The sequence below is a fragment of the Salmo trutta genome, chromosome 29 (genome assembly GCF_901001165.1).
Source record: "Salmo trutta chromosome 29, fSalTru1.1, whole genome shotgun sequence".
NCBI lineage: Eukaryota > Metazoa > Chordata > Actinopteri > Salmoniformes > Salmonidae > Salmo > Salmo trutta.
In genome coordinates, this window is record NC_042985.1 from 5,076,904 (window position 1) to 5,103,067 (window position 26,164).

Consider the following 26,164-nt stretch of genomic DNA (forward strand, 5'->3'; position numbering starts at 1 on the left):
TCAATGTGCTTAAACTCACCCGGGTTCCATCCATTAGGTCTTTGCTCAGGTTTGTGTTTTGTGGGTGTAGAGGACTGATCACTTAATGGAAGTAGACTATCGGATTGTAACTCAATCGTCTCGTCCGAAACGAGTTGTGCATTTTGATACATCTTGATTGATTAATCTTCTAAGCAATTAAAGAGTATTAAACAGGAACATGGTTGCATATTTGAAGAAAGAGATCATTGGACGTCAACATTAAGAAAAATGTATTTATTTTACAACTTTAAAAAGCGACTTTTCAGCACAAAGATTCACTCTTATATATAAACACTTTTTCTCTGCATAAAAAAATGGTAGCATGTGCACATTGTGCTTGTCTGTACAACCGCTCTCTGGGCGCCCCTCAGCAGCTGGGACACAGTCTACATTTTATTGCATAAGTCACATGTGATCCGCACATGTCAATTTACAGGATAGTGGAAAGAATCAAGTTGAAAAGGAGAGAAAATAAAGACTAGAAAGATTCCATTACACAGTGAAAAACAATAGCAGCTTTCAAAAGGAAGGCGTTGCACATTGTCCAAAAGAAAGAAAATCCAACAGAAATATAGACCAACGAATGGAGCCTGTGATTGTGCTTTACTCAACAACAACAAACAAAACAGCTGACCCTAAAGCAAATCCTTCCACCATGTAAAGCAACGCTAAACAAAACAAGCTGGTAAACTACAACCCCCTCCAGGAGGATCTGCAGTTAGGAGCCTATTTTTCCCTTTGAAATATGACCGAGCACTAACACTAGAGGTACGGTTGCACACATCCCATTAGACAGGCCAGTTTTACATATCTTCTGTAAACTACAACTTCCCACGCTACTCTATTAGAATCTACATTTCAAAAACTACATTTTTCAAAAGGCAGTTGATTCCCCCGTTGTCTCTGAGGGGGGAAGGCAAGAAACTCTCGTTTAAGCATTATCGTTTGTCATCTTGTGATATCTCAGACTTGAGACTGACAAACAAAATGCTTCATGGAAAATATGTAGAAACCAAAAAAAAGAAGAATAACACCTCAAACAACCTGGACTTTTAAAGACTTTGGTATGAACAAAATGAAGCTCTCAATAAACAGGCCCTATCGGTACGCCTGACTGTCCCAATATCCTTTTAAAGAATGTACTTCATTCTTAGTCCCGTCAAAGTATGAAATATGCATAGTGGTACTCATGTGAAGAAATGAGATTGAATAGAAATGATCAACCAATGATTAAGAGAATCAAACAATATCCATTGAATATCCAAATCAGGGGATCTCAAGTTATGACAGGTTCAGAGTGCAATTTCTCAGCAACCAATGACTTGGCCTCCAGAATGAAACCAGAGCAGGGCACAAGAGGGCAAGGGTCACAGAGGGTGAAGAGGTGACCATCTGAACCCTGTGACTGACATGGAACCTGGGAGATCAGATGGAGCAGGTAGACACACACACACACACACACACACACACTACCTGGTCTCAGATGCGTTTGTGCAGTCTTGTGAAATCCTATGGTTATTGTCGTGCTAAAACAGATCTGGGACCAGGCTAGGAAACACAAGGTTGGGGCTTTGAGTTTGAGAACTACTGGACCTCGACTGACACTGGATTTCACTGAGAGTAAATGAAGGTTAAACCCCATTGACTAAACCATTTCCTCTGCATGTTCTAATGAAAACATGTAGCTCACGCCAAGCTCTTCTTACGGTCTCCTCTCTGACAGCAGTACCAGACTCACACCAGTAGTAGGTTTTCCTTTCATTATTTTATACGTCATTGGCATCACCTCAAAGAGCGAGGGCCAATGTCACTAAAATAGCCGGATTTCGTCCTTTATCAAGTTAAAAAGTGATTTAGGAAAAATGGAAGAAATGGAGTGGTCCTTTGAACAAAGAACATTTGAACCTCTTACGCACTTTAGAATTCCTGTAGCCGGTTGGAGACGGTGAAACCCGATCCATCTGTACCACAGAACATCCTTTTCACAAACCATCTTTGATCTGACTCCATATCAGTCAGGAGTGAAACCGTCTTCTTGGGCTTGGCCAGCCATTGTTTACCAGTCAGTTAAAAGGTGAATCATTCCTTGATGCACCACCGACAGGCTCTCAAGACTCAAGCCTATTAACCATCTGAATTAGAGGTGGCTCTGCAACCCTCTTCACTCACATCCACCTGTCAATAGGCCAGGCAGGGAGATTAAACAGGCCCGAGCCCACGCATGCTAACGGATAGGAGAAAGACTGACTGTCATTAGCTTGCTTTCGGCTAGCGTCTCCGTGTGCCAAGAATTAGGGCAGCGTTCAAAACAACCTCAGCCGCCGGCGATGTTCTTGTTGAGAAACTAAAGATGTTGACAGTGTTCCTGGAACAACATGACGCCTCAATCTGCCCACTCTCTCTCTCACGCGCAGACACACACACTTCCAGAATTGTAGTGTAGTGATTAGCAAATGATTGACATAATTTCCAGATGATTGAGAGAGTAATCAAAATGTAGTGTAGTAGCCAGTATTTCTGACAATGAATGTAAAATAGGATATGGCTATGATGTCAGTGTTACTGAAACAATATTCAAATAAATTACATTCATGTACATTTCATTTGCTGATCAGACACTCACAACTGGAGAGGGTTCACGAAAATCAACCCACGGTGAAATTAAAAATCAGTGAAATCACTAAGGAAGAATTCAAGATGGATTTATAATGGACATGGACAGAGCTCCAGTCTCAGACTGAGGGGAGGGCGGCCATTTCCTGGCAATGGGAAAAGATAGGATGTAATGTAACGACTATAGCGAATGCCTCTGGCTCCAGTATGTGAAGGATGATGGGCCGACCCCAGGGAGCTGTAATGGGAGCTAGTTGTGGCCGGGGATCAGGGATGCTGCCTCCCATTGCTGGGCTGAAATACAACCCGTGTCCCAGAGCAATCAAACTGACCTGAGAGCAGCTACACGGACACCGCCCCTGAACAGATTAGGACTACGGGGCTCCGCAGGGTTCAATCTTCACCCCCCAAAATGAGATTGTGGTGAGGTGGTTATGAGGCCTATGGGAATGGGATGTTTTCTGGAAGGGGCGAGATGTTGCTACCCCTAAGAGCTGATCACAAGTCAGATCTATTTATTGGATACTGATGTTTTAGGTTGGGATTGGGTTAAAATGAACTGATTCTACATCAACTGGGGTTATTCATGATAATCCAGGGGAGCGATTGTTAGTGAATGACGATAGTAGCTCCTTATCTTTCTACTCTGAACACCAATCAGTGGACTATTTACTTTCATAGAACAACAAATAACATTTGGTACCTTCAAAACAACTATTATCAATGTTGTTGGAAAACTGGTCGGTTGGGGGAAAACCTGATCCAAAATTCATGAAGACTCTCCTCCAAAAAGAGTCTTTATAAATTAGTCTCCTCCAAATAAAAGACTCATATCATACTCCATCTAGTATTTACAGTATGGTTTCAGTCAGCTAGTTCTTCAGCCGTCCCAAAACACAGATGAAACAGTAAACAAAAAGACAATTGGAGGGGAGACTAGTGAAGGAATAAAGTGTTGGAACAAAGCTATTCAATAAACCCACTCAAGACCTTCTTCTGCAGCATCCTGATGAGTGAAGAGACAAATAGGAGGGGGGGCACCCTTTTTCTCCCATACACACAGACACACTCCCTGAAGCTACGTTTGCACATAATTACAACAGCTAGCTCGGAATAGACCACAGCTGCAATTACAGTGGCAAAAATAAGACCCGGGACTGTAACGGGCACCGCAAACATTTACCGCTTTTAGACTGCAATACTGAATGCACCTTTCACCTTCTCTGTAACCTTACCAGATCACACACACACTTAGCTACGTAGGCTTTACACACAGATAGATGTGCACACCCACACATATACAAAAACCACCCGGTTCCCTCCCACACCTTCCCCAACGAGTTTATGGTCCAGGACCGGCTCCTAGTTGTGCTTGGCCCGTCCCCCCTTCAGGTAGCTCTTCCAGCGCTTCACCACGTCCCGGAAGATGGGCGCGTTATCGATGGACGCCAGCAGCTGCAGCTGGTTGATGTGCGTGGTGTGGTAGTCCCAGCGTGCCAGGTTGGGGGCTGTACCCAGCATGTAGTGCCGCAGGTCGTAGATGCTGCCCGAGCCCGTGTCGTACAGTGGCAGCATGGCCTTGAGGGACTCCATGCCCCTAGAGAACAACAGGCCAGACTCCCGGCCTAGTTTCTCGCCCGCCGTCTCGGCCAGATCGTGGAGACCGAGCAGCGAGTAGATAAAGCCGTTGAGCACGAAGGAGCCTGGTGTAGTGGGGTACTCCTCGTACCAGTCGTACTTGTTCATGAAGACAGCCTTGACGCCGTGCTGTTCAGAGGGCAGCTTGTAGGGGCCGGTGGCCCGCAGCGCAGCGTTCAGGTACGTCTGGTCCTTGGTGAGCAGGTAGGCACGGACCAGAGTCGACATGGCCTGGCCCTGCGCCATGGCGGAGTACCAGCCGGGCTCCAGCGGGCGGAAGCCCTCGCCCAACTTGCGTGTGACCATGATGGGCCATCCGCCACGCTCGTCCTGGTTGCGCAGCAGCCAGTCACTGGCAGCGAAGAAAGCAGCCGTGTGTGCCGTGGTGGCGATGGTGACGTTGTCGATGGCGCCGCGCCCGCGGACTATCAGTCGCACAACCCGCCGCGGCATCACCTGGAAACAAGGAGGGGGGGCAGGTTGTTTTGTTTAACTGAAGCCATGTTTAACATGATAGGAACATTAACTCTTCTTACCAAGACTCACACAACTTTTACTTCTAAGTTTCTGGTACTTTATAACCTTATGGGTTATATGCTGATTTGGTAACTAACATTTAAAAATATATTTTAACACTGTAAATAGTATCTTATGGTCTTAACCAACATGTTTAAATGTATTGTTTGGTTAAAATGTATTATTGTTTCTATACATTTTGTTGTTTCTCTACAGCAGGGCTCTCCAACCCTGTTCCTGTAGAGCTACCCTCCTGTAGGCTCTCACTCCAACCCTGTTCCTGGAGAGCTACCCTCCTGTAGGTTCTCACTCCAACCCTGTTCATGGAGAGCTACCCTCCTGTAGGTTCTCACGCCAACCCTGTTCCTGGAGAGCTACCCTCCTGTAGGTTCTCACTCCAACCCTGTTCCTGGAGAGCTACCCTCCTGTAGGTTTTAACTCCAACCCTGTTCCCATAGAGCTACCGTCCTGTAGGTTCTCACTCCAACCCTGTTCCTGGAGAGCTACCCTCCTGTAGGTTTTAACTCCAACCCTGTTCCTGGAGAGCTACCCTCCTGTAGGTTCTCACTCCAACCCTGTTCCTGGAGAACCACCCTCCTGTAGATTTTTCACTACACCCCTAATCTACTACAGTCGATTCTAATAATTAGCTTGTTGATAAACTGAATCAAATGGGGTTTGGAGAGCCCTGCTCTAACACAATTAAGACCTTGGTGCTGACCTTGGTGGCCTTGACGGCCTTGGTGTTGGACAGGCCCACGCCCTTCCTCAGGTCGGTCAGCAGGTCCCGGGTAACCGTGGACCAGGCGGCACGGGGCCCGATGCCGTAGGTGATGTCGCGGCCGCTGAAGGCGATGAGCTGAGTGGAGGTGACATAGTGGATGATGAAGGGCGCGCCCTTCTCCGTGGTCTCAAGCACCACAGACACACTTCCATTGGAGGTGAACTTGAGGTCGAAGGAGATGATAAAGTCCTTGGAGTTGCCCAGGGGGAGGGAGACACCTTCAGAGTTCTCTGTAGTGACGGGAGGGAGAAACAACATGGTGGGTTTAATGGTTTCACACTTCTTCACAGCGCTGGTACTCACTAGGGTCCAACCTTCTCTGAACTAATGAGAATGTGTGTATTTGGGTTTGTTCTCATGGTTACGAACAGGGTGAGGGAGATTTTGAAGTTGGATTTTTTTGTAACAAAGCGCTGTATTTAGAAAAAGGCCCATCACACCCAAGACAGTTTGTCTTAAACGTGCAGCATCATAAAGCGCTACCGTGTCATTCTAAGGACAGCTTTCTGTAGGCTTGCATTGTAATAGGACTTTGAGAAGTCTCTCTCTTCTCCTCCCCCAACAGATGCATGGGTTCTGAGAGAAAGTCCCCCTAGATAGATAGATAGATATACGAGAAGAGAGATAGTGGGGAGAGAAGGAAAATAGACCAAGGTGCTGCTCGGCCCATATCCTAATTAGGCCCCTAAAAAAAAAAATCTGTAAAAAAAATTAAAAATCTGTAAAAAAAATAAAAAATCCAAATTCAGTTCTTGGTTCTGTTTTTCAGTTCCTTGTTTTTTCTGTTTTTTTGCTCTCAAAATCACACTTATTAAAAAAACAAAAAATTGGATAATCTAAGTCAACAACCATACTTAAACCACATCAGGAGACCACTTGAGGAATGGGAAAATTAGTATGCTGTCACCCTTTAATTCCAGTGTGCACCTAGCAAGAGGCTGTTTAGCTGTGTTTTTGTAGCACACATTTGCATTGTCACACGTGGGTAGAGTTTACAGAACTAATACCCACTGGATTGATGTAAATAATAATGATATTCTGCCAGGTAAACAGAGGCTACTCTGTAGTTAATATTTCATTTAGAATGTTTTTGGGAAGACCTTTCCATCTATTGGGAGATTTATCATTAGCATCATCGCTAACGGCTACACAAAGTGATAGCAGCGCACACCGCCCATACAGCATACAGACAGGGAGGAATTGTCCTTGCCTCGTCAGAAAGTTGCAGGAAATACCAAATCACTCTGTTCATGTCATGATAAACTTGGGCAAATTAATACATGCTTTTATACATTTAGTTGATTCCCTACTGAAAAAGTTCAATACATTGTTAAATTCTGTTTTACTGTCTGGATTCAGTCCACATCTCGCACTGCAACACTTCCTTAGGCAACAACCCAGCATGGAACACAGTTTGACAACACTACTAGGAAATGTTGAATCCCTAACACACACACATACAGTACCAGTCAAAAGTTTGGACACACCTTCTCATTCAAGGGTTTTCCACACAAGAGTGTGTAAAGCGCTCATCACACCAAAGGGTGGCTACTTTGAAGAATCTCAAATATAAAATATATTTTGATTTGTTAAACACTTTTTTGGTTACTACATGATTCCATGTGTTATTTCATAGTTCTGATGTCTTCACAATTACACTACAACGTAGAAAATAGTAAAAAATAAAAACCGTGGAATAAGTAGGTGTCCAAACTTTTGGCTGGTACTGTATAGATACACACGCTTCCTTCCAGAATTCATCTTCTGAACTTATCCCAAAATGTTCAGGCCCCTTGTCAGCGGCTAAGCATTGCTCCCTCCCTCCTACTAAGTCTGCACCCCACAGCACTCTGAAAACACTCAGCGGAGGAGGCACTATTAAACATTCAGACAGAGAGTGCACACACAGACAGAGAGGCACACACAGACAGAGAGGCACACACAGACAGAGAGGCACACACAGACAGAGAGGCACACACAGACAGAGAGGCACAGTCAGGCTGGCAGGCAGGGCCCCAGGTTTCTACAGCTCTTTAATGCACTCATAAATCCATTACTTAAGGCAACCCAGAGAGTAAGTGGATTTGTACCGTGGCCCTGTGATTACTCTGCCATCAATAAATGATGGGCCGGGAATACAGACGAGATCCCATCTCCTCTCTGCTGCTGCTCATCACCGGGGCTGAGAGAGACACTATGCCAGGTTGTCTGCTGCTGCTCATCACCGGGGTTGAGAGAGACACTATGCCAGGTTGTCTGCTGCTGCTCATCACCGGGGTTGAGAGAGACACTATGCCAGGTTGTCTGCTGCTGCTCATCACCGGGGTTGAGAGAGACACTATGCCAGGTTGTCTGCTGCTGCTCATCACCGGGGTTGAGAGAGACAATATGCCAGGTTGTCTGCTGCTGCTCATCACCGGGGTTGAGAGAGACAATATGCCAGGTTGTCTGCTGCTGCTCATCACCGGGGTTGAGAGAGACACTATGCCAGGTTGTCTGCTGCTGCTCATCACCGGGGTTGAGAGAGACACTATGCCAGGTTGTCTGCTGCTCATCACCGGGGTTGAGAGAGACACTATGCCAGGTTGTCTGCTGCTCATCACCGGGGTTGAGAGAGACACTATGCCAGGTTGTCTGCTGCTCATCACCGGGGTTGAGAGAGACACACTATGCCAGGTTGTCTGCTGCTGCTCATCACCGGGGTTGAGAGAGACAATATGCCAGGTTGTCTGCTGCTGCTCATCACCGGGGTTGAGAGAGACAATATGCCAGGTTGTCTGCGACACAGGTGCACTAATACATACATTGCCTTCATTAAGTATTCACACACCTTGACTTTTTCCACATTATGTTGAGTTAGACTGGATTTAAAATGGATTACATTGAGATTGTGTGTCACAGATCTACACACAGCACCCCATAATATCAGTGGAAATCTGTTTTTAGAAATATTTACCAATGAATAAAAATGAAAAGCTGAAATTAGTCAATAAGTATTCTACCCAGATATTTAAATTTTTTACATTGGATAAAAGTAGAGACTCAGAGCTACAAAATGGTATATCATACACTACAGAACAATGGGAAAGTAATTATGCTTTGAAAATTGATAAACTTGTAACCTCACTTTCGAGAAAATGGCCCTTGAATGTTTTGGTACACCTACTGGAGAGCTCTTTTGTCTACACCCATTCAGCATCGTTCACACTCGCTTTAGCTCCACCCATCTCTTTAAGGATTCACATGTAAGGCCATGTACTAAACAATCAAAGACATTAAGACTAAAGGCTGGTTTATACTACGGGTGTGTTTGTAATTTAATTTGAAGAGCAGGTTAGCGCGCTCTGGGCGTTTCGTAAACTCAGAGTGTTGTCAGATTGTCTGTTGGTAAATTGAGCGTTTCGCTCTCTTAGCGTTCAGAGCGCACACTGGACGCTCTGGCACAAGGAGTAGGGTTCATCCCAGCGTTCTGACCTCAACAGCAGTCAAGCACCCAAGCTAACGTTGGCTAGCTTGCTAGCTACTGCCAGACCAAAAAAATTAGAGAACAGATCACTCCGACCATTTTACTCATCCAGGCAGAGCTGATTAGGCTGTTTTTATGTTATCCAAAACGTTGGTGACTAACTGTAGTGCTGGCAACAATTTAATTCCGATTTTTTTGCCAACATTTACTGATACCGGCAATATTCAACGGGTGTTGGGCTATCGTATATTTGTCAGTTATTCTGCGCTCTGGCACACTCAGACGAGAGTGCTCTGAAATCGAAGTAGATAGCTGGTAAATTCGCTCTGGCTAAGTCTAGCGACAGTTGTCGCAGTGACATCATGAACATTCTATTGACATGGTTACTTGCACAGTGGAGTCTTTTGTTTAGACATGTAGCTATCTAGCTAAACAATGAACCATAATCCCAATTTCTAACGTTACTACTCTGCATTAATTTGTAGGTAGCTAACCAACCAGGTTCAATGTTAGCTAGCTAACATTAGGCTTTAACTAGCAATGCAAATGGCTCAAATATGAATAATATTACTACACAGATCATACACGTAACGTTAGCAAGCGAGCCTGCTAACGCTAGCTAGCTAAAACATTTACATTCAAATGGCTCTCCTGTGAAGTAGTGACGCATGACATATGCCTAGTTTCCTGAAACCAGTCACAATTATCTGTAAGGTCCCTCAGTCGAGCAGTGAATTTCAACCAAAGACCAGGGAGGTTTTCCAATGGTACACAAAGAAGGGCACCTAATGGTAGATGGGTAATAAAAAAAAGCAGACATTGAATATCACTTTCAGCATGTTACAATTACTAATTCAACTTTGGATGGTGCATCAATACACCCAGTCACTACAAAGATACAGGCGTCCTTCCTAACACAGTTGCCCGAGAGGAAGGAAACCTCTCAGGGATTTCACTATGAAGCTAACAGTGAGATTTTTTCTTTAGTGGCTGTGAAAGGAGATAACTGGGGATGAATCAATAGCATTGTAGTTACTCCACAATACTAACATAAATGACAGAAGGAAAAAGAAGCCCATACAGAAGAAAAAAATATTCCAAAACATGCATCCTGTTTGCAATAAGGCACTAAAGTAATACTAAAAAAATAAATAAAAAAAATAAAAAATGGCAAAGAAATGAACTTTTTGTCCTGAATACAAAACGTTATGTTTGGGGCAAATCCAACAATACGTCACCGAGTACCTCTTAATATTTTCAAGCATGGTGGTGGCTGCATCATGTTATAGATATGCTTGTCATCAGCAAGGACTAAGGAAGTTTAGGAAAAAAATAAATGGAATAGCGCCAAGAACAGGCAAAATCCTAGAGGAAAACATGGTTCAGTCTGCTTTCCAACAGACACTGGGAGACAAATTCACCTTTCATCAGGGCAATTACCTAAAACACAAGGCCAAATACACACTGGAGTTGCTTACCAAGACAACGTTCCCGAGTGGCCTAGTTATAGTTGATTTAAAATCAGCTTGAAAATCTATGCCAAAAATCCCAGAAAGACTCACTGCCAAAGGTGATTGTAACATGTATTAACTCAGGGGTTTGAATACTTATCTAATCAAGATATATTAGTGTTAATTTTAAATAAATTAAAATGACATTTTCTTCCACTTTGAGTCTTTTGTGCAGATCACTAACATTTCTTTTTTACAATTAAATCCATTTTAATCCCACATTGTTAACGACAAAATGTGGAAAAAGTCAAGGGGTGTGAATACTTTCTGAAGGCACACGAATATACCAAAACGGTTTGAGTACTATAATTTGTTACTTTCGATACTTTTGTCAAATGTGTCTCACGAATCAAGTCTATCAGCGCTGCAAATGTCCCCCACATACTCACTGTTAGCCTGCACTGGGAGTCTGGGCTGTATCACGTTAGCCCCACATACTCACTGTTAGCCTGCACTGGGAGTCTGGGCTGCATCATGTTAGCTCCACATACTCACCGTTAGCCTGCACTGGGAGTCTGGGCTGCATCATGTTAGCTCCACATACTCACTGTTAGCCTGCACTGGGAGTCTGGGCTGCATCATGTTAGCTCCACATACTCACCGTTAGCCTGCACTGGGAGTCTGGGCTGCATCATGTTAGCTCCACATACTCACCGTTAGCCTGCACTGGGAGTCTGGGCTGCATCATGTTAGCTCCACATACTCACTGTTAGCCTGCACTGGGAGTCTGGGCTGCATCATGTTAGCTCCACATACTCACTGTTAGCCTGCACTGGGAGTCTGGGCTGCATTATTTTAGCTCCTCACTCATGATGCACAGAAGTCAACACACTTGAAAAATGTGACACGGCATGTAGAAAAGTTGAAACTGTTAATTATTGTTCAAAAAACAATGTAAAGTATTTTAGCCTGTGTGGACAATGCAAGAAGATACCGGTAGCTTCCAGCTTTGCAGGCTAACTTTCCACCAAAAACGTAATTAATTCACTTTATCGGTCTCCCTCATGTCTCTCTGTCAAAGATTTATTGCCTCAGAGAACTGAGGGCTCCGACAGGCCGTACCCCTCTTGGCTCGTGAACGACTTCATTACTAGTTAAAGAGACAGTGGCAATTTTATAAAAGAAGCTACTTCTACGCAAATGTTGTTGATTGGTACAATAACATAAGTGTCACATGGAAGGGAAACAGATTGCCATCTGTACCCCATGAAATCAGCCAAAACAAGCTGAATAACTCAACGCATGCACACACTCCTATTGAATATGCATTCACCTGTATTGTGGATAGACCTAGACTACATCTTGATTTACCCAGTTTATCAATAGAGATTTAACATTCAAAAAGTTATTACCATGTTGTTGTTATGTAGTTAGATTGTTTAATTGGTTCATTAATACATACATGGCTGTATCTGAAGAAGTCTGACGTAAAACATTTCAAATGTAATGATATTGAACTCAAAAGATACCCAGCAATTGAACAGAGCAGTACCTGAGTTCATCTGTCTGGATCAAGTGCCATTCTGTGGCTTTGGCTAATATGCCCTCTGTTTTTGCTGAGGTATCATTTTGGTATCGAGCATTGTGATACTAAACCTGGTATCCAAATTAAAATGCAGGTATCGTGACACACTGACGACCCTCCCACTCTGTCTGCCGAATTCTCTTTGCTCTTGTTTTCCTTAATAGGATGTCGGTGGGCGGAGCTGGGAGGGTCGTCAGCGAAATGGGACACCCGGGCTCGGGTGTATCCCAGGATAAATGCACCTCTTCCCCATTCATTGGGGAGACTCTCTCCATGCAGACACAGATTTTGGTTGTGGCTGTTTTTGGTTGTTTGCTTTGGCACCTTTCAACACCCCTCATTATCACATTTATGCACGCGACCACTCACTCACACTAGTGATTACTGACCACACACACACACCATTGTTAATTATATTTAGTTTACTTTAGTTAAAGAAATATATTTTGTTATTCCTTATCTCCACGTTGTCTCCTTTTTTGTTACGCACTTTGAGCCGGTTCGTGACAACACACACACACACACACACACACACCCACCCAGGTACTCAATTGCGCTCCCACACACACTTATTTAGGCCTATTGAAACACATAAGCACTCACACATTCATAGACCACAGCTCTAGCCATATGGGGCTTAGCTAGTGACAACAATTACTCCACTGTCTCCTTATAGAATGGCCCTGCTAATGTTAATGGGGTTTGATCTGCTGCAGGGGGAAAACTGCATTACAGGATGATCAACAAAAGAATGGGCATCAGCGCCCAGAATCCAGGCGCCTCTCTGCCATTGACGACTGAGACATACAGTAGTGACCACAATCTGCTCTGTATGGGATGAGTAGGCCACAGGCTTCCAATCAAATGAAACTCATTGATCCGCTTGTCAGATACCCAAGGGGGTTGGGGAAAAGAGGGAGAGATTGTGGGGGAGGGAGAGATTGTGGGGGAGGGAGAGAGAGGGGGATTGTGGGAGTTCATTCTATTAGGTTGACGTTTGTCGTCATGAGTCTTGTCCTGGAGGCAGAACTGAGCAACTTCCCTTTAGATAGGCCAGCTGAAAAGTCAAAATTGGGTTAGCAGTGGGTTAAGGTTAAAATATAATGACTTTGTGGCTGTGCAGAGTTGCCTCAAGAACAAGATTCATGCGAAAAAAACATTAACCTGAGTAATTCTATGGGGACTAAGAAAGATGAGTAGAGAGAGGAATAGCCTTCAAAAAAAGATGGAGCGAGAGAGAAGAGAAGAGGGAAATGGCCAGACAAAGTTGAGAGCTAGAAAGAGAAAGACAAAGAGAGCAATCAAGGAGAGGTTGATGATGTACTAATGATCAAGGTCTAAGAAAGCTCTTCAGCTTGAGGTGAGGACAGAACTGAATAGAGCAGAACATTCCAGCCTCATTTTCAACCACTGCATTCTATCCACCACAGAGACGCACAAGAATATCATTCCATTTCCATCTACCTCCCCGTACTATAGACATACATGCGCTGCTGCCATCCTACCTGGGGCACTGAACTGGCGCACGGCGGTGGCACGGCCCTTGTCGTGGAGCCGTGTGAGGCTGCAGCCCTTGGGGACCGTCCAGGGCCCGCTGGGTGAGCCCGCTCGGTTGTCCTTCTCATCGGCCGCGTCGTACAGCTCCACATGGGGTGGCCGCTCCGTCAGGTTCTTGCTGTAGTGGCTCAGGCCGTACTGGGCGATCTGGATGGCATAGAAGTAGCCCTGGGGACCCCACTGGGTAGAGAGGGGCACGCCTGGGGGAGAGGGAGAGAGCTTACATAATGAAACAGTTGAGGCACTAGCTTTACAAAGCAGTGACGTCACCTGTGATTACAGATCATGCCTGAGCACCCAGGACGCCACTGAATAATTACGGTCTTGTTTTCAGAGAGACTTCATTCTTGATACACTGTGATATCATTTCGATATCAGTTGCAATTCGTTACTGTTGTGCTATTTCGTTAGTTTTTTTTGCGTTGTTTGTAACTTATTGTGTACATAATGTTGCTGCTACCGTCTCTTATGACCAAAAATAACTTCTGGACATCAGAACTGGGATTACACACCACGAACTGGAAGAATCTTTTTCTTTTAACGAGTCCGACAAGAAAGATCTACTGCTCTCCCGGGAACAGGCCCAGATCCGTCATTTGGGTGAAGAAAAGACGGAGGAAAAGGACGCACATCGGGCTACCTTCTGAGAACTTTAATCCAGGCAAACAAAATCATTTTTACCAGCATGTCACATGTGAAACCATAAGAAAAACGTCTCTGGACCACCTTTACTCCACACACAGAGATGCATACAAAGCTCTCCCCTGCCCTCCATTTGAAAAATCTGACCATAATTATATCCTCCTGATTCCTGCTTACAAGCCCAAACTAAGCAGGAAGTACCAGTGACTCGCTCAATACGGAAGTGGTCAGATGACGCGGATGCAACGCTACAGGACTGTTTTGCTAGCACAGACTGGAATATGTTCCGGGATTCATCCAATGGCATTGAGGAGTACACCACCACCTGTCATCGGCTTCATCAATAAGTGCATCGACAACGTCGTCCCCAGTGACCGTAGGTACATATCCCAACCAGAAGCCATGGATTACAGGCAACATCCGCATCGAGCTAAAGGCTAGAGCTGCCGCTTTCAAGGAGCGGGACACGAATCCAGACGCCTATAAGAAATCCCGCTATGCCCTCAGACAAACCGTCAAACAAGCAGAGAGTCAACACAGGACTAAGATCGAATCCTACTACACCTGCTCTGACGCTCGTCGAATGCGGCAGGGCTTGAAAACTATTACGGACTACAAAGGGAAACCCAGACGCAAGCTGCCCAGTGACGCGTGCCTACCAGACGAGCTAAATGCCTTTTATGCTCGCTTCGAAGCAAGCAACACTGAAGCATGCACAAGAGCACCAGTTCTGGATGACTGTGTGATAACGCTCTCGGTAGCCGATGTGAGCAAGACCTTTAATCTTACATCTAGACGTTCCGCTAGCGGAACACCTGCTCCAATATCCAATGATGGGCGTGGCGCGAAATACAAAGTACTCTAAAATCCGAAAACTTCCATTTTTCAAACATATGACTATTTTACAGCATTTTAAAGACAAGACTCTCCTTTATCTAACCAAACTGTCCGATTTCAAAAAGGCTTTACAGCGAAAGCAAAACATTAGATTGTCAGCAGAGTACCCAGCCAGAAATCAGACACCCATTTTTCAAGCTAGCATATGTCACAAAAAACAAAACCACAGCTAAATGCAGCACTAACCTTTGATGATCTTAATCAGATGACACTCCTAGGACATTATGTTATACAATACATGCATGTTTTGTTCAATCAAGTTCACATTAGCATGTGACGTTCAGAACTAGCATTCCCACCGAACACTTCCGGTGAATTTACTAAATTACTCACGATAAATGTTCACAAAAAACATAATTATTTTAAGAATTATAGATACAGAACTCCTTTACGCAATCGCGGTGTCCACTTTTAAAATAGCTTTTCGGTGAAAGCACATTTTGCAATATTCTGACTAGATAGCCCGGCATCACGGGCTAGCTATTTTGACACCCACCAAGTTTGGCCCTCACCAAACTCAGATTTACTATAAGAAAAATTGGATTACCTTTGCTATTCTTTGTCAGAATGCACTCCCAGGACTTCTACTTCAATAACAAAATGTTGGTTTGGTTCCAAATAATCCATAGTTATATCCAAATAGCGGCATTTTGGTCGTGCGTTCAAGACACTATTCGAAGGGTAAAGAAGGGTGACGCGCCCGGCGCGTTTGGTGACAAATTTCAAAATATTCCATTACCGTACTTCGAAGCATGTCAAACGCTGTTTAAAATAAATTTTATGCGATTCTTCTCGTAAAAAAGCGATAATATTCCGACCGGGAAACCCTGTTTTCGTTCAAAGACGAAAAAATAAAAACATGGAGTCTTCTCGTGCACGCGCCCCCAGTCTCATTGTTCTCAGATCGACCACTATCCAAATGCGCTACTTTTTTTTAAGCCATGGCCTGCAAAGTCATCATTCAATGTTCTGGCGCCTTCTGAGAGCCTATGGGAGCATTAGAAAATGTCACGTTACAGCAGAGATCCCCTGTTTTGGATAGAGATGATCAAGAAGGCCAAGAAATAGTCAGAGAGGGCGCTTCCTGTTTGAAATCTTCTCAGGTTTTGGCCTGCCAAATGAGTTCTGTTATACTCACAGACACCATTCAAACAGTTTTAGAAACTTTAGAGTGTTTTCTATCCAAAGCTAATAATTCTATGCGTATTCTAGTTTCTGGGCAGGAGTAATAATCAGATTAAATCGGGTACGTTTTTTATCTGGCCGTGAAAATACTGCCCCCTATCCATAACAAGTTAAACAGGTCAACATTCACAAAGCCACGGGGCCAGATGGATAACCAGGACGTGTACTCAAAGCATGCGTGGACCAACTGGCAAGTGTCTTCACTGACATTTTCAACCCCTCTCTGACCGAGTCTACATGTTTCAAGCAGACCACCATAGTCCCTGTGCCCAAGGAAGCGAAGGTAACCTGCCTAAACGATTACCGCCCGTGGCACTCACATCGGCAGCCATGAAGTGCTTTGAAAGGCTGGTCATGGCACACTTCAACAGCATCTTCCCGGACACCCTAAACCCATTCCAATTCGCATACCGCCCCAACAGATCAAGCCATCTCTACACTGCCCTTTCCCACCTGGACAAAAGGAACACCTATATGAGAATGCTGTTCATTGACTACAGCTCAGCGTTAAACACCATAGTGCCCTCAAAGCTCATCACTAAGCTAAGGACCCTGGGACTAAACACCTCCCTCTGCAACTGGATCCTGGACTTCCTGACGGGCCGCATCCTGACCGGTTGCATCACCGCCTGGTATGGCAACTACTCGGCATCTGACATTAAGATGCTACAGAGGTTTGTGCGTATGGCCCAGTACATCACTGGGGCCAAGCTTTCTGCAATCTAGGACCAATATAATAGGCGGTGTCAGAGGAAAGCCCATAAAATTGTCAAAGACTGCAGCCACCCTGTTCTCTCTGCTACCGCACGGCAAGCGGTACCGGAGCTTCAAGTCTTGGACAGAGCGGCGGCGGCAGACAGAGCGGCGGCGGCAGACAGAGCGGCGGCAGAGCTTCATAGCTGGGAGAACAAAGATAGAAATGGAGAGAGTCCTATAAAGAGAAGGGAGAGAGTGAGAGCCACAGACAGCGGTAGACAAATGTAAAGAGCGGGGGGGGGGGGGGGGGTGGCAGAGACAAAGTGAAGCGAGACAAAAGTGCCAGCGAGACACGGCCTATTTTAGAAACAAACTGAGAAATAGGCAAGCACACAGAGAGAAAGGAAAATGGCCACATTAAGTGATCAGAGAGACAGACAAGACCGTGAGGTGAAATTCAAGCTAATCTATTTCCAACGTCAGGTACCTGGAGGCTAGCCTCCTCGTCCCACTACAAATAGCCTGGGCTGCCTGGCGGGTGGCACCCTGATGAATAGATAGTTTACCTAAAGAGCTCATGACAGAGACAGCAGAACCCACTAGCCATGACAATCACATTAGCGGCTAGCGTTAGGCTAGCCCATAGTGTTGGTGGTGGTGGGGGTGATTATTCTGCATTAAGCAGTGAGGGGGTGTGAATCAGTTTGTAATGTTTTATCTTGTACAACAAGACAACACCGGACCAATGGGTGTGAATGGTTTAAAGAAGCTTCCTCATATCTCCTTTCCTTCATCTGCACCCAATGGAAAAAAAGAGGGATCTACCATATTGCTTTCCACTATCCTCAGTTCAGAGCAGATTAAGGACAAGAGATGAGGAGAGAAAGACAGCGAAGTATAAACCGTCAACACCAGACAAAAGGACGACCAGACAAAAGGACAGCAGAGTTTAGGATTATTAATAATGGAATAGTTGAGGTTGTGACGTTTTCTGAATTTGGGAGCATAGTGTTCAGTAGTCTGCCTTCAGTTCTCCTTACAAAACCCAGGCAGTTGCCAGGTCGCCCTCCATCCATCTCACACAAACACTCAGCGTGCACATCCATTATTTCTCAGGGGCTGCTGGGTAAAAAAAAGACATGTCTGATGTAGAAAGGATACCTGGCGCATGAAGACTCTCCAAAGAAAATAAATAATTTTTGGTGTAAAAATGGCTTATGATGGTTTGACTATCGCTTAGATCTTCCTGAGCTATGTCGACTTTAAAGATGATGCAAGCCATTCTCACTTAAAACTTGATTTACACTAGGGCCGCGTGGCACCAGGACTGCCTCTGTAAGCACCATGGCAGGGGATTGCTACTCCTGCTACACGCTCCAGGAGTTCAATTAAGTCTTAGGTTTGGCGACAGTGTCTGGCCTAGATTCTATTCAGAGTCCTTAGCCCCCTCCACACACACACACACTCCTCTGGATGAAGAGTGTCATATACATCATTAGAGGGTGTGTGAGAGAGAGACTAGGGGAAGAGAAAGACCGTGAGAACACAGACTAGAAAGTGATAAAGAAAAGCTCTATGGGTTGAGGAGAGAAGCTTCTCTCTCCAGTAATGACAGACACCCTGCTAGAACTTCATTCCTAAAGATTCAACTTCAGCAGCAACTCAGTCACCTGATAAGAGTTTTCCATAAGCTCCGACCATCGGCGAAATAGCCGATAAACTACTTTGTCAGCCGGCTACTTTTTCCACTTTATTAATTAACTAGGCTTCTTTTCATTTAAAAAGTTTCAAGTCGTCAGAGAAGTCAGTAGAGCCTTCTCCCACTCGAATGAACGACATGAATCTTCTAGTGATCTATTTATAGGACAGGCGCTTGTCAGTCAAAGCCAGACATGACAGGGACACACTGCTGGATTGTCAGTCTGCTGTCTGTCCCGCCTCTTGGTACCCGTGTGATCTTTGTGCGCTCTGGTTGGCTGCAGTCAAATTTATTTTCATGGAGGAGCGTGATCCTCTTCAACGTCTCCTGTGAGTGAATTTACACTTCCAATGTACATTAATGCAAGTGGTAACGATGAGTTAAAATCCACTTCATTATTGTTTTGAGGCATATTAATTTACGTGTTTCATAGGCCTACTATAGCCAGCCAAAGAGTCGCGGCCCATAGACTATTTACTGTGCTTTGATTGATGACCAAACAGCAAGTGTTGACCAGTTTATAAAAGGTGTCGAACTGACTGAAAAGTCCATCTTCTAGATCCCTTTGCCATTTATAAATCATACTTTGCTATTTATAAGTCCATGGTACCGCATCGGGACAAGTTAACCAAAAGATCTTTGTATTTTCCTAGGATTCCAAGCCGATGTCGAGACTTGCCAGTGACCTCTAAAATGACTCGTCAGTGTAGCCTGGTGATCGTTGCTCGCGAACGAACGGCTCTTTTTGAACACATCTTTTAGGTGAAGGAATCGAGTCGTTCATTTAGCTCTCCAATTTACATACTGGTAGGCTACTACTGCTTTTTTGGCAATTATCTGCAGATAAATTATGAAAACATTCGGTTAAGATGTTGAATCCTCGCTGCAGGAACAATAGGTAGTAGAGAAAATATGATAAATAAAACAGATTGAAGGTTATAAAAGCTAATGTCATGGTACGGTATTATTCAGAATATTGATATAGGCCTACTGATTTGATTAAAGTGTCCACAAGTAGTCAACTGCTGCTTTCTGTGTAGCAAAGCCCATGTTAAACACTGGCTTCAGTCTTCAATCACACCTGTAGGTCTTTTCATGTCTTTTAATGGGTGCCTGACTTGGTATAAAAGTGGGGGTGCACAATGGGAGGGTCTGGGTGTCCTCCCTCTAACATTTTTTAAATGTTATTTTAAACCCATTTCCCTTCAATTCTATATTGTTTCTCAACAGGGAATCCATGTTTACATGACATTAAAAAAAATAAACTGAATCACAATAAAACTGAATTGAAAGAGTAGACTACACTTTTCTGACAAGATTACTAATCTACCGCCTTCCCTCAAAGTCCTACCCACAGTGATTGATTGACAGGTCTGAAACCCTACGAACTGACTCAAACATCCTGTCCCCTCCCCTGACTATCCCACCAACAATGATTGATTGACAGGCCAATCAATCACTGTGGGTGGGATTGTCAGGGGAGGGCAGGGTGTCAAACTCATTTCATGGAGGGCCTAGTGTCTGCAGGTTTTTGGTTTTGCTTTCAATTAAGCCCTAGACAACCAGGTGTGAGGAGTTCCTTACTAATTAGTGACCTTAATTCATCAATGAAGCTCAAGGGAAGAGCAAAAACCCAGACACTCGGCCCTCCATGGAACGAGTTTGACATACGTGTTAAAAGGATAGTACACCCAAAATGACATTGGATTCCTTACCCTAAGTGTCCAAAGCAGCAGAGCCAATAAAATAAATAATTTTAAGAACAAACGTCATTGTGGCAATTCATGTTGCAGTAAAACTGTAAATATGACTAACCTCAATAGAAGACTTGTTTAATGTTAAAATCATTCCCGCGGGCCCCCACCCTTTTCTAGGCCCACGGACCAATTTCACACAAGAAACTTATTGAATAATAGAATACACAAGGGGCAATATCGAAATGCTGTCCGCTAGACTAACTAACTAAAACTTGTAGTAAGCATGGTCGAATTACTGACCGGGGTGGGGCCCATTGATCATCAGTTATCATATGAAAACTGCAAACATTTGCCTCCGCCCTACGGCCAAATCCACCCTATGGCAAAATCCAAAACAACTAGCATGCTGAATTCATCCATTTTAAGAAATGTTAATCGTAAAGTCAACAACTCATTTTACCAATCTGGGAGGTAAAGTCGTTAACGTATTCAATAATTGAACTGTGTATTTTTCAGATGGAATATAGACAGAATGTACCAGAGGCCACCAAAATAGAGCTTGTTCTGCAAAACAAAAAATCCCTGGGGGGGTATGCCCCCCCAGACCGGAACTCCCTGGCTGGCTACTTTCTCCATGACTTACAGAAAACACTGCTGATATACATTCTAATAAGTCAAAACATTTTTACCTACGCCTCCCTTCTAATATAGAAACGCAAGGCATAAAGCGGACATGACATCATCACGTCAAAATAAATCACTTATTGTTCCGTGAATTGCATTTATACGTCAAAGAGTTGCCTTTTGAACAAGAAACGTAAACAAATGAGTCCACTTGACATCTCCACTCTGACCAAGTCTGTTGTGGAGGAGTCTCTCAGTGGATGGTGAACGATTTGAGTTGGTCCCAGAGTGATTAGGCAGGGTTAAAGTAGGGACAGAGATGAAAGGAGACCCATGTTTAATGCATTATGCTCCAAGGGGCCTTCACTAAATAACTTTTCCATGGATACCAGGGTGCTCCCAAAACCTTACGGCTGAGCCCTCGGGTCCCTCTGGCTGTGACGACCTAATTAAATGGAGTGATATATTCACCCCTTTATAACATGCAAAGTTGCAGTTGAGGTGCGAGATAGTGCAAGTCTCTCCTCGTCTATAGGAAATGGGTGAGAGAATAAGTAAGCTCCCTCCAGATTCATACAGTACCACACATGGATTCTGCTCAGCTCCTGACTGACCCATTTTCTGCCCCAGCCAAATGCAGCCCTCCATACCTGTGGTGCAGAACACTGTTGGGTAAAGGTAGCAGCATTTACTACCCAGCTGGACCTAATAACAGGGTGCAGTTCAGCCATGCAACAAATCTAGAGTGACGCAGCAACGAATAAATCTGCAGGGGATTGACTTTTTCCATATACAAACTGTAAATTCCTATGACTGTTCCTGAGACGATTGTTTCCGGTCAGTGGCTTATTTTTCTCATTCAAAAGAAGTTAAAAAAGGTTTCACATTTTAATGTTGGTCATTTGCATAATTACACAATTGTCAGCAGGTAGTGAGAGCACACAAAATGTTTTTTTATCACTTCAGGCACATTTATTAATATGTAATATAAAGCGCTGAGCTTTTTTTGCCTCCATTCATCAATTAATATCAAGTATACAGGCCACTTTACCAACTAGCATTGGGAAGGGTCCAGCATGGTAATATGTGGTTTAGAGCCAGAGCTTTCTGAAATGGGCTATTGATATTTGGGGGCTTTCATTTTAACAAGAGGTGCCTATCAGTAATGACTTTAGTTAAGGCCCGACTCTCATTATAGCAGGCTAGCTGGCCCAGTCCTCATTATAAAAGGCTAGCGGCCCAGTCCTCATTATAAAAGGCTAGCTGGCCCAGTTCTCATTATAAAAGGCTAGCTGGCCCAGTTCTCATTATAAAAGGCTAGCTGGCCCAGTTCTCATTATAAAAGGCTAGCTGGCCCAGTTCTCATTATAAAAGGCTAGCTGGCCCAGTTCTCATTCTCTTAAAGCTAGCATCATTCGTTGTCGATTCCAACACTAACAAGGCCTCCAAGCTAGAGTTCCAATGCCTTTTTAATTGGCTTTACAAACAAATCAAGTATGATTATGTTTGCAGTAAAAAAAAAAATGTTTTTAAAGTCTAATTGCATTTAGGTGGAGGGGCAGGTGATGCACGTCTTACATGCCGTTGGTAAATGGGATGTGTCTTGTTAATCAAGCCTGAAATCACATCAGCACAGAACAAGTGAACATTTTTATTTAGCCATCACACAAACTTCACTGGATTCTGCTGATTATCCAAAAGGATCTGTAATTTCCCTAAGAAAAGCAGGTGGTTATCAAGCCATGTCTGATTGAGTTAAAACAATGTGGAAGGGCAAAAACATTTCTGTTTATACCTGATTAATCTCAATGGCTCTTGATCATGTTTTCTGTTCTAGTCAAATCCACCTTCTATTTAATTCATATTACAGGGTACTAAAATGGTACCACATCCATAGAGAACTAAATACTACTTGTTAGGCAACAACACATGGCAGCTACCATGCAATGACCATAAATACCATGTAGAATAATATGACGCATAGCATGACGCCTGCTATGCGGTCAGAATTTGAATAAGCCAAGGAAGTGAAAGTGGCATATGATGAAATGAACCCCTAGGGAGAGAGAGACAGGAAAGTGAGAGGCATCAGAGAGGAGAGTAATAAGGAGATAAATGGAAGGAACATGAGGAGAGATGTTCTCTCCTTCCACACTTGGCAGTATCGCTGTGACTTCCAGTAAGGAGAGAACAAGAGACAGCACAAGAACGAGAGAGCGAGAGAATGAGAGAGTGAGAGAGAGATGCAGAGGAAACGTACTGTTAGATGGGGGGGGGGGAAACCTGCTCTCTCCATTGTGCTGTAGTCATGGCAGAACAAAAACCCAAGGCCATCCTTGGGGAGAATTTCTTGTTTAAACAGAGAAGATAAATGAAAGTGGACTGGCAGAGCAGTAAGGACAGGGACGAACACAAAGGTAGGGAGACGCTTGGTTACACTCCGGCTCAGTAAGTGGAGCACTGAGGACAAAGGCAGACAATGTGTGTGAGCTTCTGAGATACTGTGCTCTTTTCAAGTCGTGTGTTATAGGCAACATATTCACACCTACCCACACACCAATACGAAGCATACTTCACAACCCACAAGATAGACAAATAGAACACAATTCAAAATGTTATTGGTCACATCCACATATTTAGCAGATGTTATTGCGGGTGTAGTGAAAGGCTTGTGTTCCTAGGTACAGCAGTGCATTAATATCTAACAATACACACAGATCTAAAAGTAAAAGAACGGAATTAAGAAATATATAAATATTAGGACGAGCCATGTCAGTGTGTGTGTGAGACACACACAAACTCAGCAAAAAAAGAAACGCCCCATTTTCAGGACCCTGTCTTTCAAAGATAATTCGTAAAAATAACTTCAGATCTCCATTGTAAAGGGTTTAAACACCATTACCCATGCTTGTTCAATGAACCATAAACAATTAATGAACATGCACCTGTGGAACGGTCGTTAAGACACTAACAGCTTACAGACGGTAGGCAATTAAGGTCACAGATATGAAAACATAAGACACTTTGACTCTAAAAAACTAAAAAGAACGATGCCCAGGGTCCCTGCGTGAACGTGCCTTAGGCATGCTGCAAGGAGGCATGAGGACTGCAGATGTGGCCAGGGAAATAAATTGCAATGTCCGTACTGTGAGACGTCTAAGACAGCGCTACAGGGAGACAGGACGGACAGCTGATCATCCTCGCATTGGCAGACCACGTGTAACACCTGCGGGACAGGTACAGGATGGCAACAACAACTGCCCGAGTTACACCAGGAACGCACAACCCCTCCATCAGTGCTCAGACTGCATTACTCTGAGAGGCTGGAATGAGGGCTTGTAGGCCTGTTGTAAAGAAGGTCCTCACCAGACATCACCGGCAACAACGTCGCCTATGGGCACAAACCCACCGTCGCTGGACCAGACAGGACTGGCAAAAAGTGCTCTTCACTAACGAGTCGCCGTTTTGTCTCACCAGGAGCGATGGTCGGATTCGCGTTTATCGTCGAAGGAATGAGCGTTACCCCGAGGCCTGTACTCTGGAGCGGGATCGATTTGGAGGTGGAGGGTCCGTCATGGTCTGGGGCGGTGTGTCACAGCATTATCGGACTGAGCTTGTTGTCATTGCAGGCAATGTCAACGCTGTGTGTTACAGGGAAGACATCCTCCTCCCTCATGTGGTATCCTTCCGGCAGGCTCATCCTGACATGACCCTCCAGCATGACAATGCCACTAGCCATACTGCTCGTTCTGTGTGTGATTTCCTGCAAGACAGGAATGCCAGTGTTCTGACATGGCCAGCGAAGAGCCCAGATGTCAATCCCATTGAGCACATCTGGGACCTGTTGGATCGGAGGGTGAGGGCTAGGGCCATTCCCCCCCAGAAATGTCCAGGAACTTGCAGGTGCCTTGGTGGAAGAGTGGGGTAACATCTCACAGCAATAACTGGCAAATCTAGTGCAGTCCATGAGGAGGAGATGCACTGCAGTACTTAATGCAGCTGGCGGCCACACCAGATACTGACTTACTTTTGATTTTGACCCCCCCCCCCCCTTTGTTCAGGGACACATTATTCAATTTCTGTTAGTCACATGTCTGTGGAACTTGTTCAGTTTATGTCTCAGTTGTTGAATCTTATATTCATACATGTTAAGTTTGATGAAAATAAACGCAGTTGACAGTGAGAGGACGTTTATTTTTTGCTCAGTTTACCACACACACACACACACACACACACACACACACACACACACACACACACACACACTACCGTTCAAAAGTTTGTGGTCACTTAGAAACGTCCTTGTTTTTGAAAGAAAGGGTACTGGGTGGAGGCTGGCTTAGTGATGGCTATTTAACAGTCTGATGGCTTGAGATTTTTCCAGTCTCTCGGTCCAAGCTGTACTGACCTCGCTATCTGGATGATAGTAGGGTGAATAGGCCGTGGCCCGGGTGGTTGATGTCAATTATCTTTTTATCCTTCCTGTGACATCAGGTGCTGTAGGTGTAAAACACTCACAGAAAATAAGTGACATCCTCACCACACAGATATCTGATCAGAGATTAAAACCACGGATACCCACACATGGAGACCCTCACTCCATTGTCTACCAATAGTCCACCATCTCCACGTTGTGAAACAGGAGACCCCTGCGTAGCAGTACAAGCACAAAATGGTGCTCCATTAAGTTGCCACAATCAGGTCTCGTGATCTGCCCGATCAAATCCCAGTTTAATTTGCTTAATGCAACTCAATTGATGGTGCATTATTCACAAGGGGCCAGTGGTGGATTACTCAAGCCTGGTTTCCTGGAAAATTCTCCTGTGGACTGTGCAGCTAAATGGCTCTTAAGCACGTATGGACACTGTCCTTTAAGACGGGTCCGTTCAGACTGCTTTTACATGGCCCTGACGTGCCATGTATAAACTAGTGTGTGATAGAGCTTTAGTAGTTCCTTTCCTGGTCCCTGTTTATGGAGTTGCAGGGAGGGGTTATGGAGTTGAGGACAAAGGCAATGAATGTTGGGCTACTTTGCTTTCTTACATTTGACTACTCACAGAATTCTTCCAATCCTGGTCTTGGGGTGGGACCAT

General features: G+C 44.4%; 1 protein-coding gene across 2 annotated transcripts in view; it reads right to left on the minus strand.

Moving 5' to 3' along the window:
* Positions 1 to 240: 240 nt before the first annotated feature.
* The window catches only part of LOC115166801 (D-glucuronyl C5-epimerase B), an 80,429-nt gene continuing 54,505 nt past the window's right edge, over positions 241 to 26,164 (minus strand). For both annotated transcript variants that reach the window (XM_029720630.1, XM_029720629.1), the window contains exons 4-6: positions 13,580 to 13,831; positions 5,510 to 5,802; positions 241 to 4,728 (exon numbers count right to left, since the gene is read on the minus strand). In XM_029720630.1, the coding sequence (XP_029576490.1) occupies positions 3,997 to 4,728; positions 5,510 to 5,802; positions 13,580 to 13,831 (1,277 nt within the window). In that variant the 3' untranslated portion in view covers positions 241 to 3,996. The remainder of the gene's footprint in view (positions 4,729 to 5,509; positions 5,803 to 13,579; positions 13,832 to 26,164) is intronic.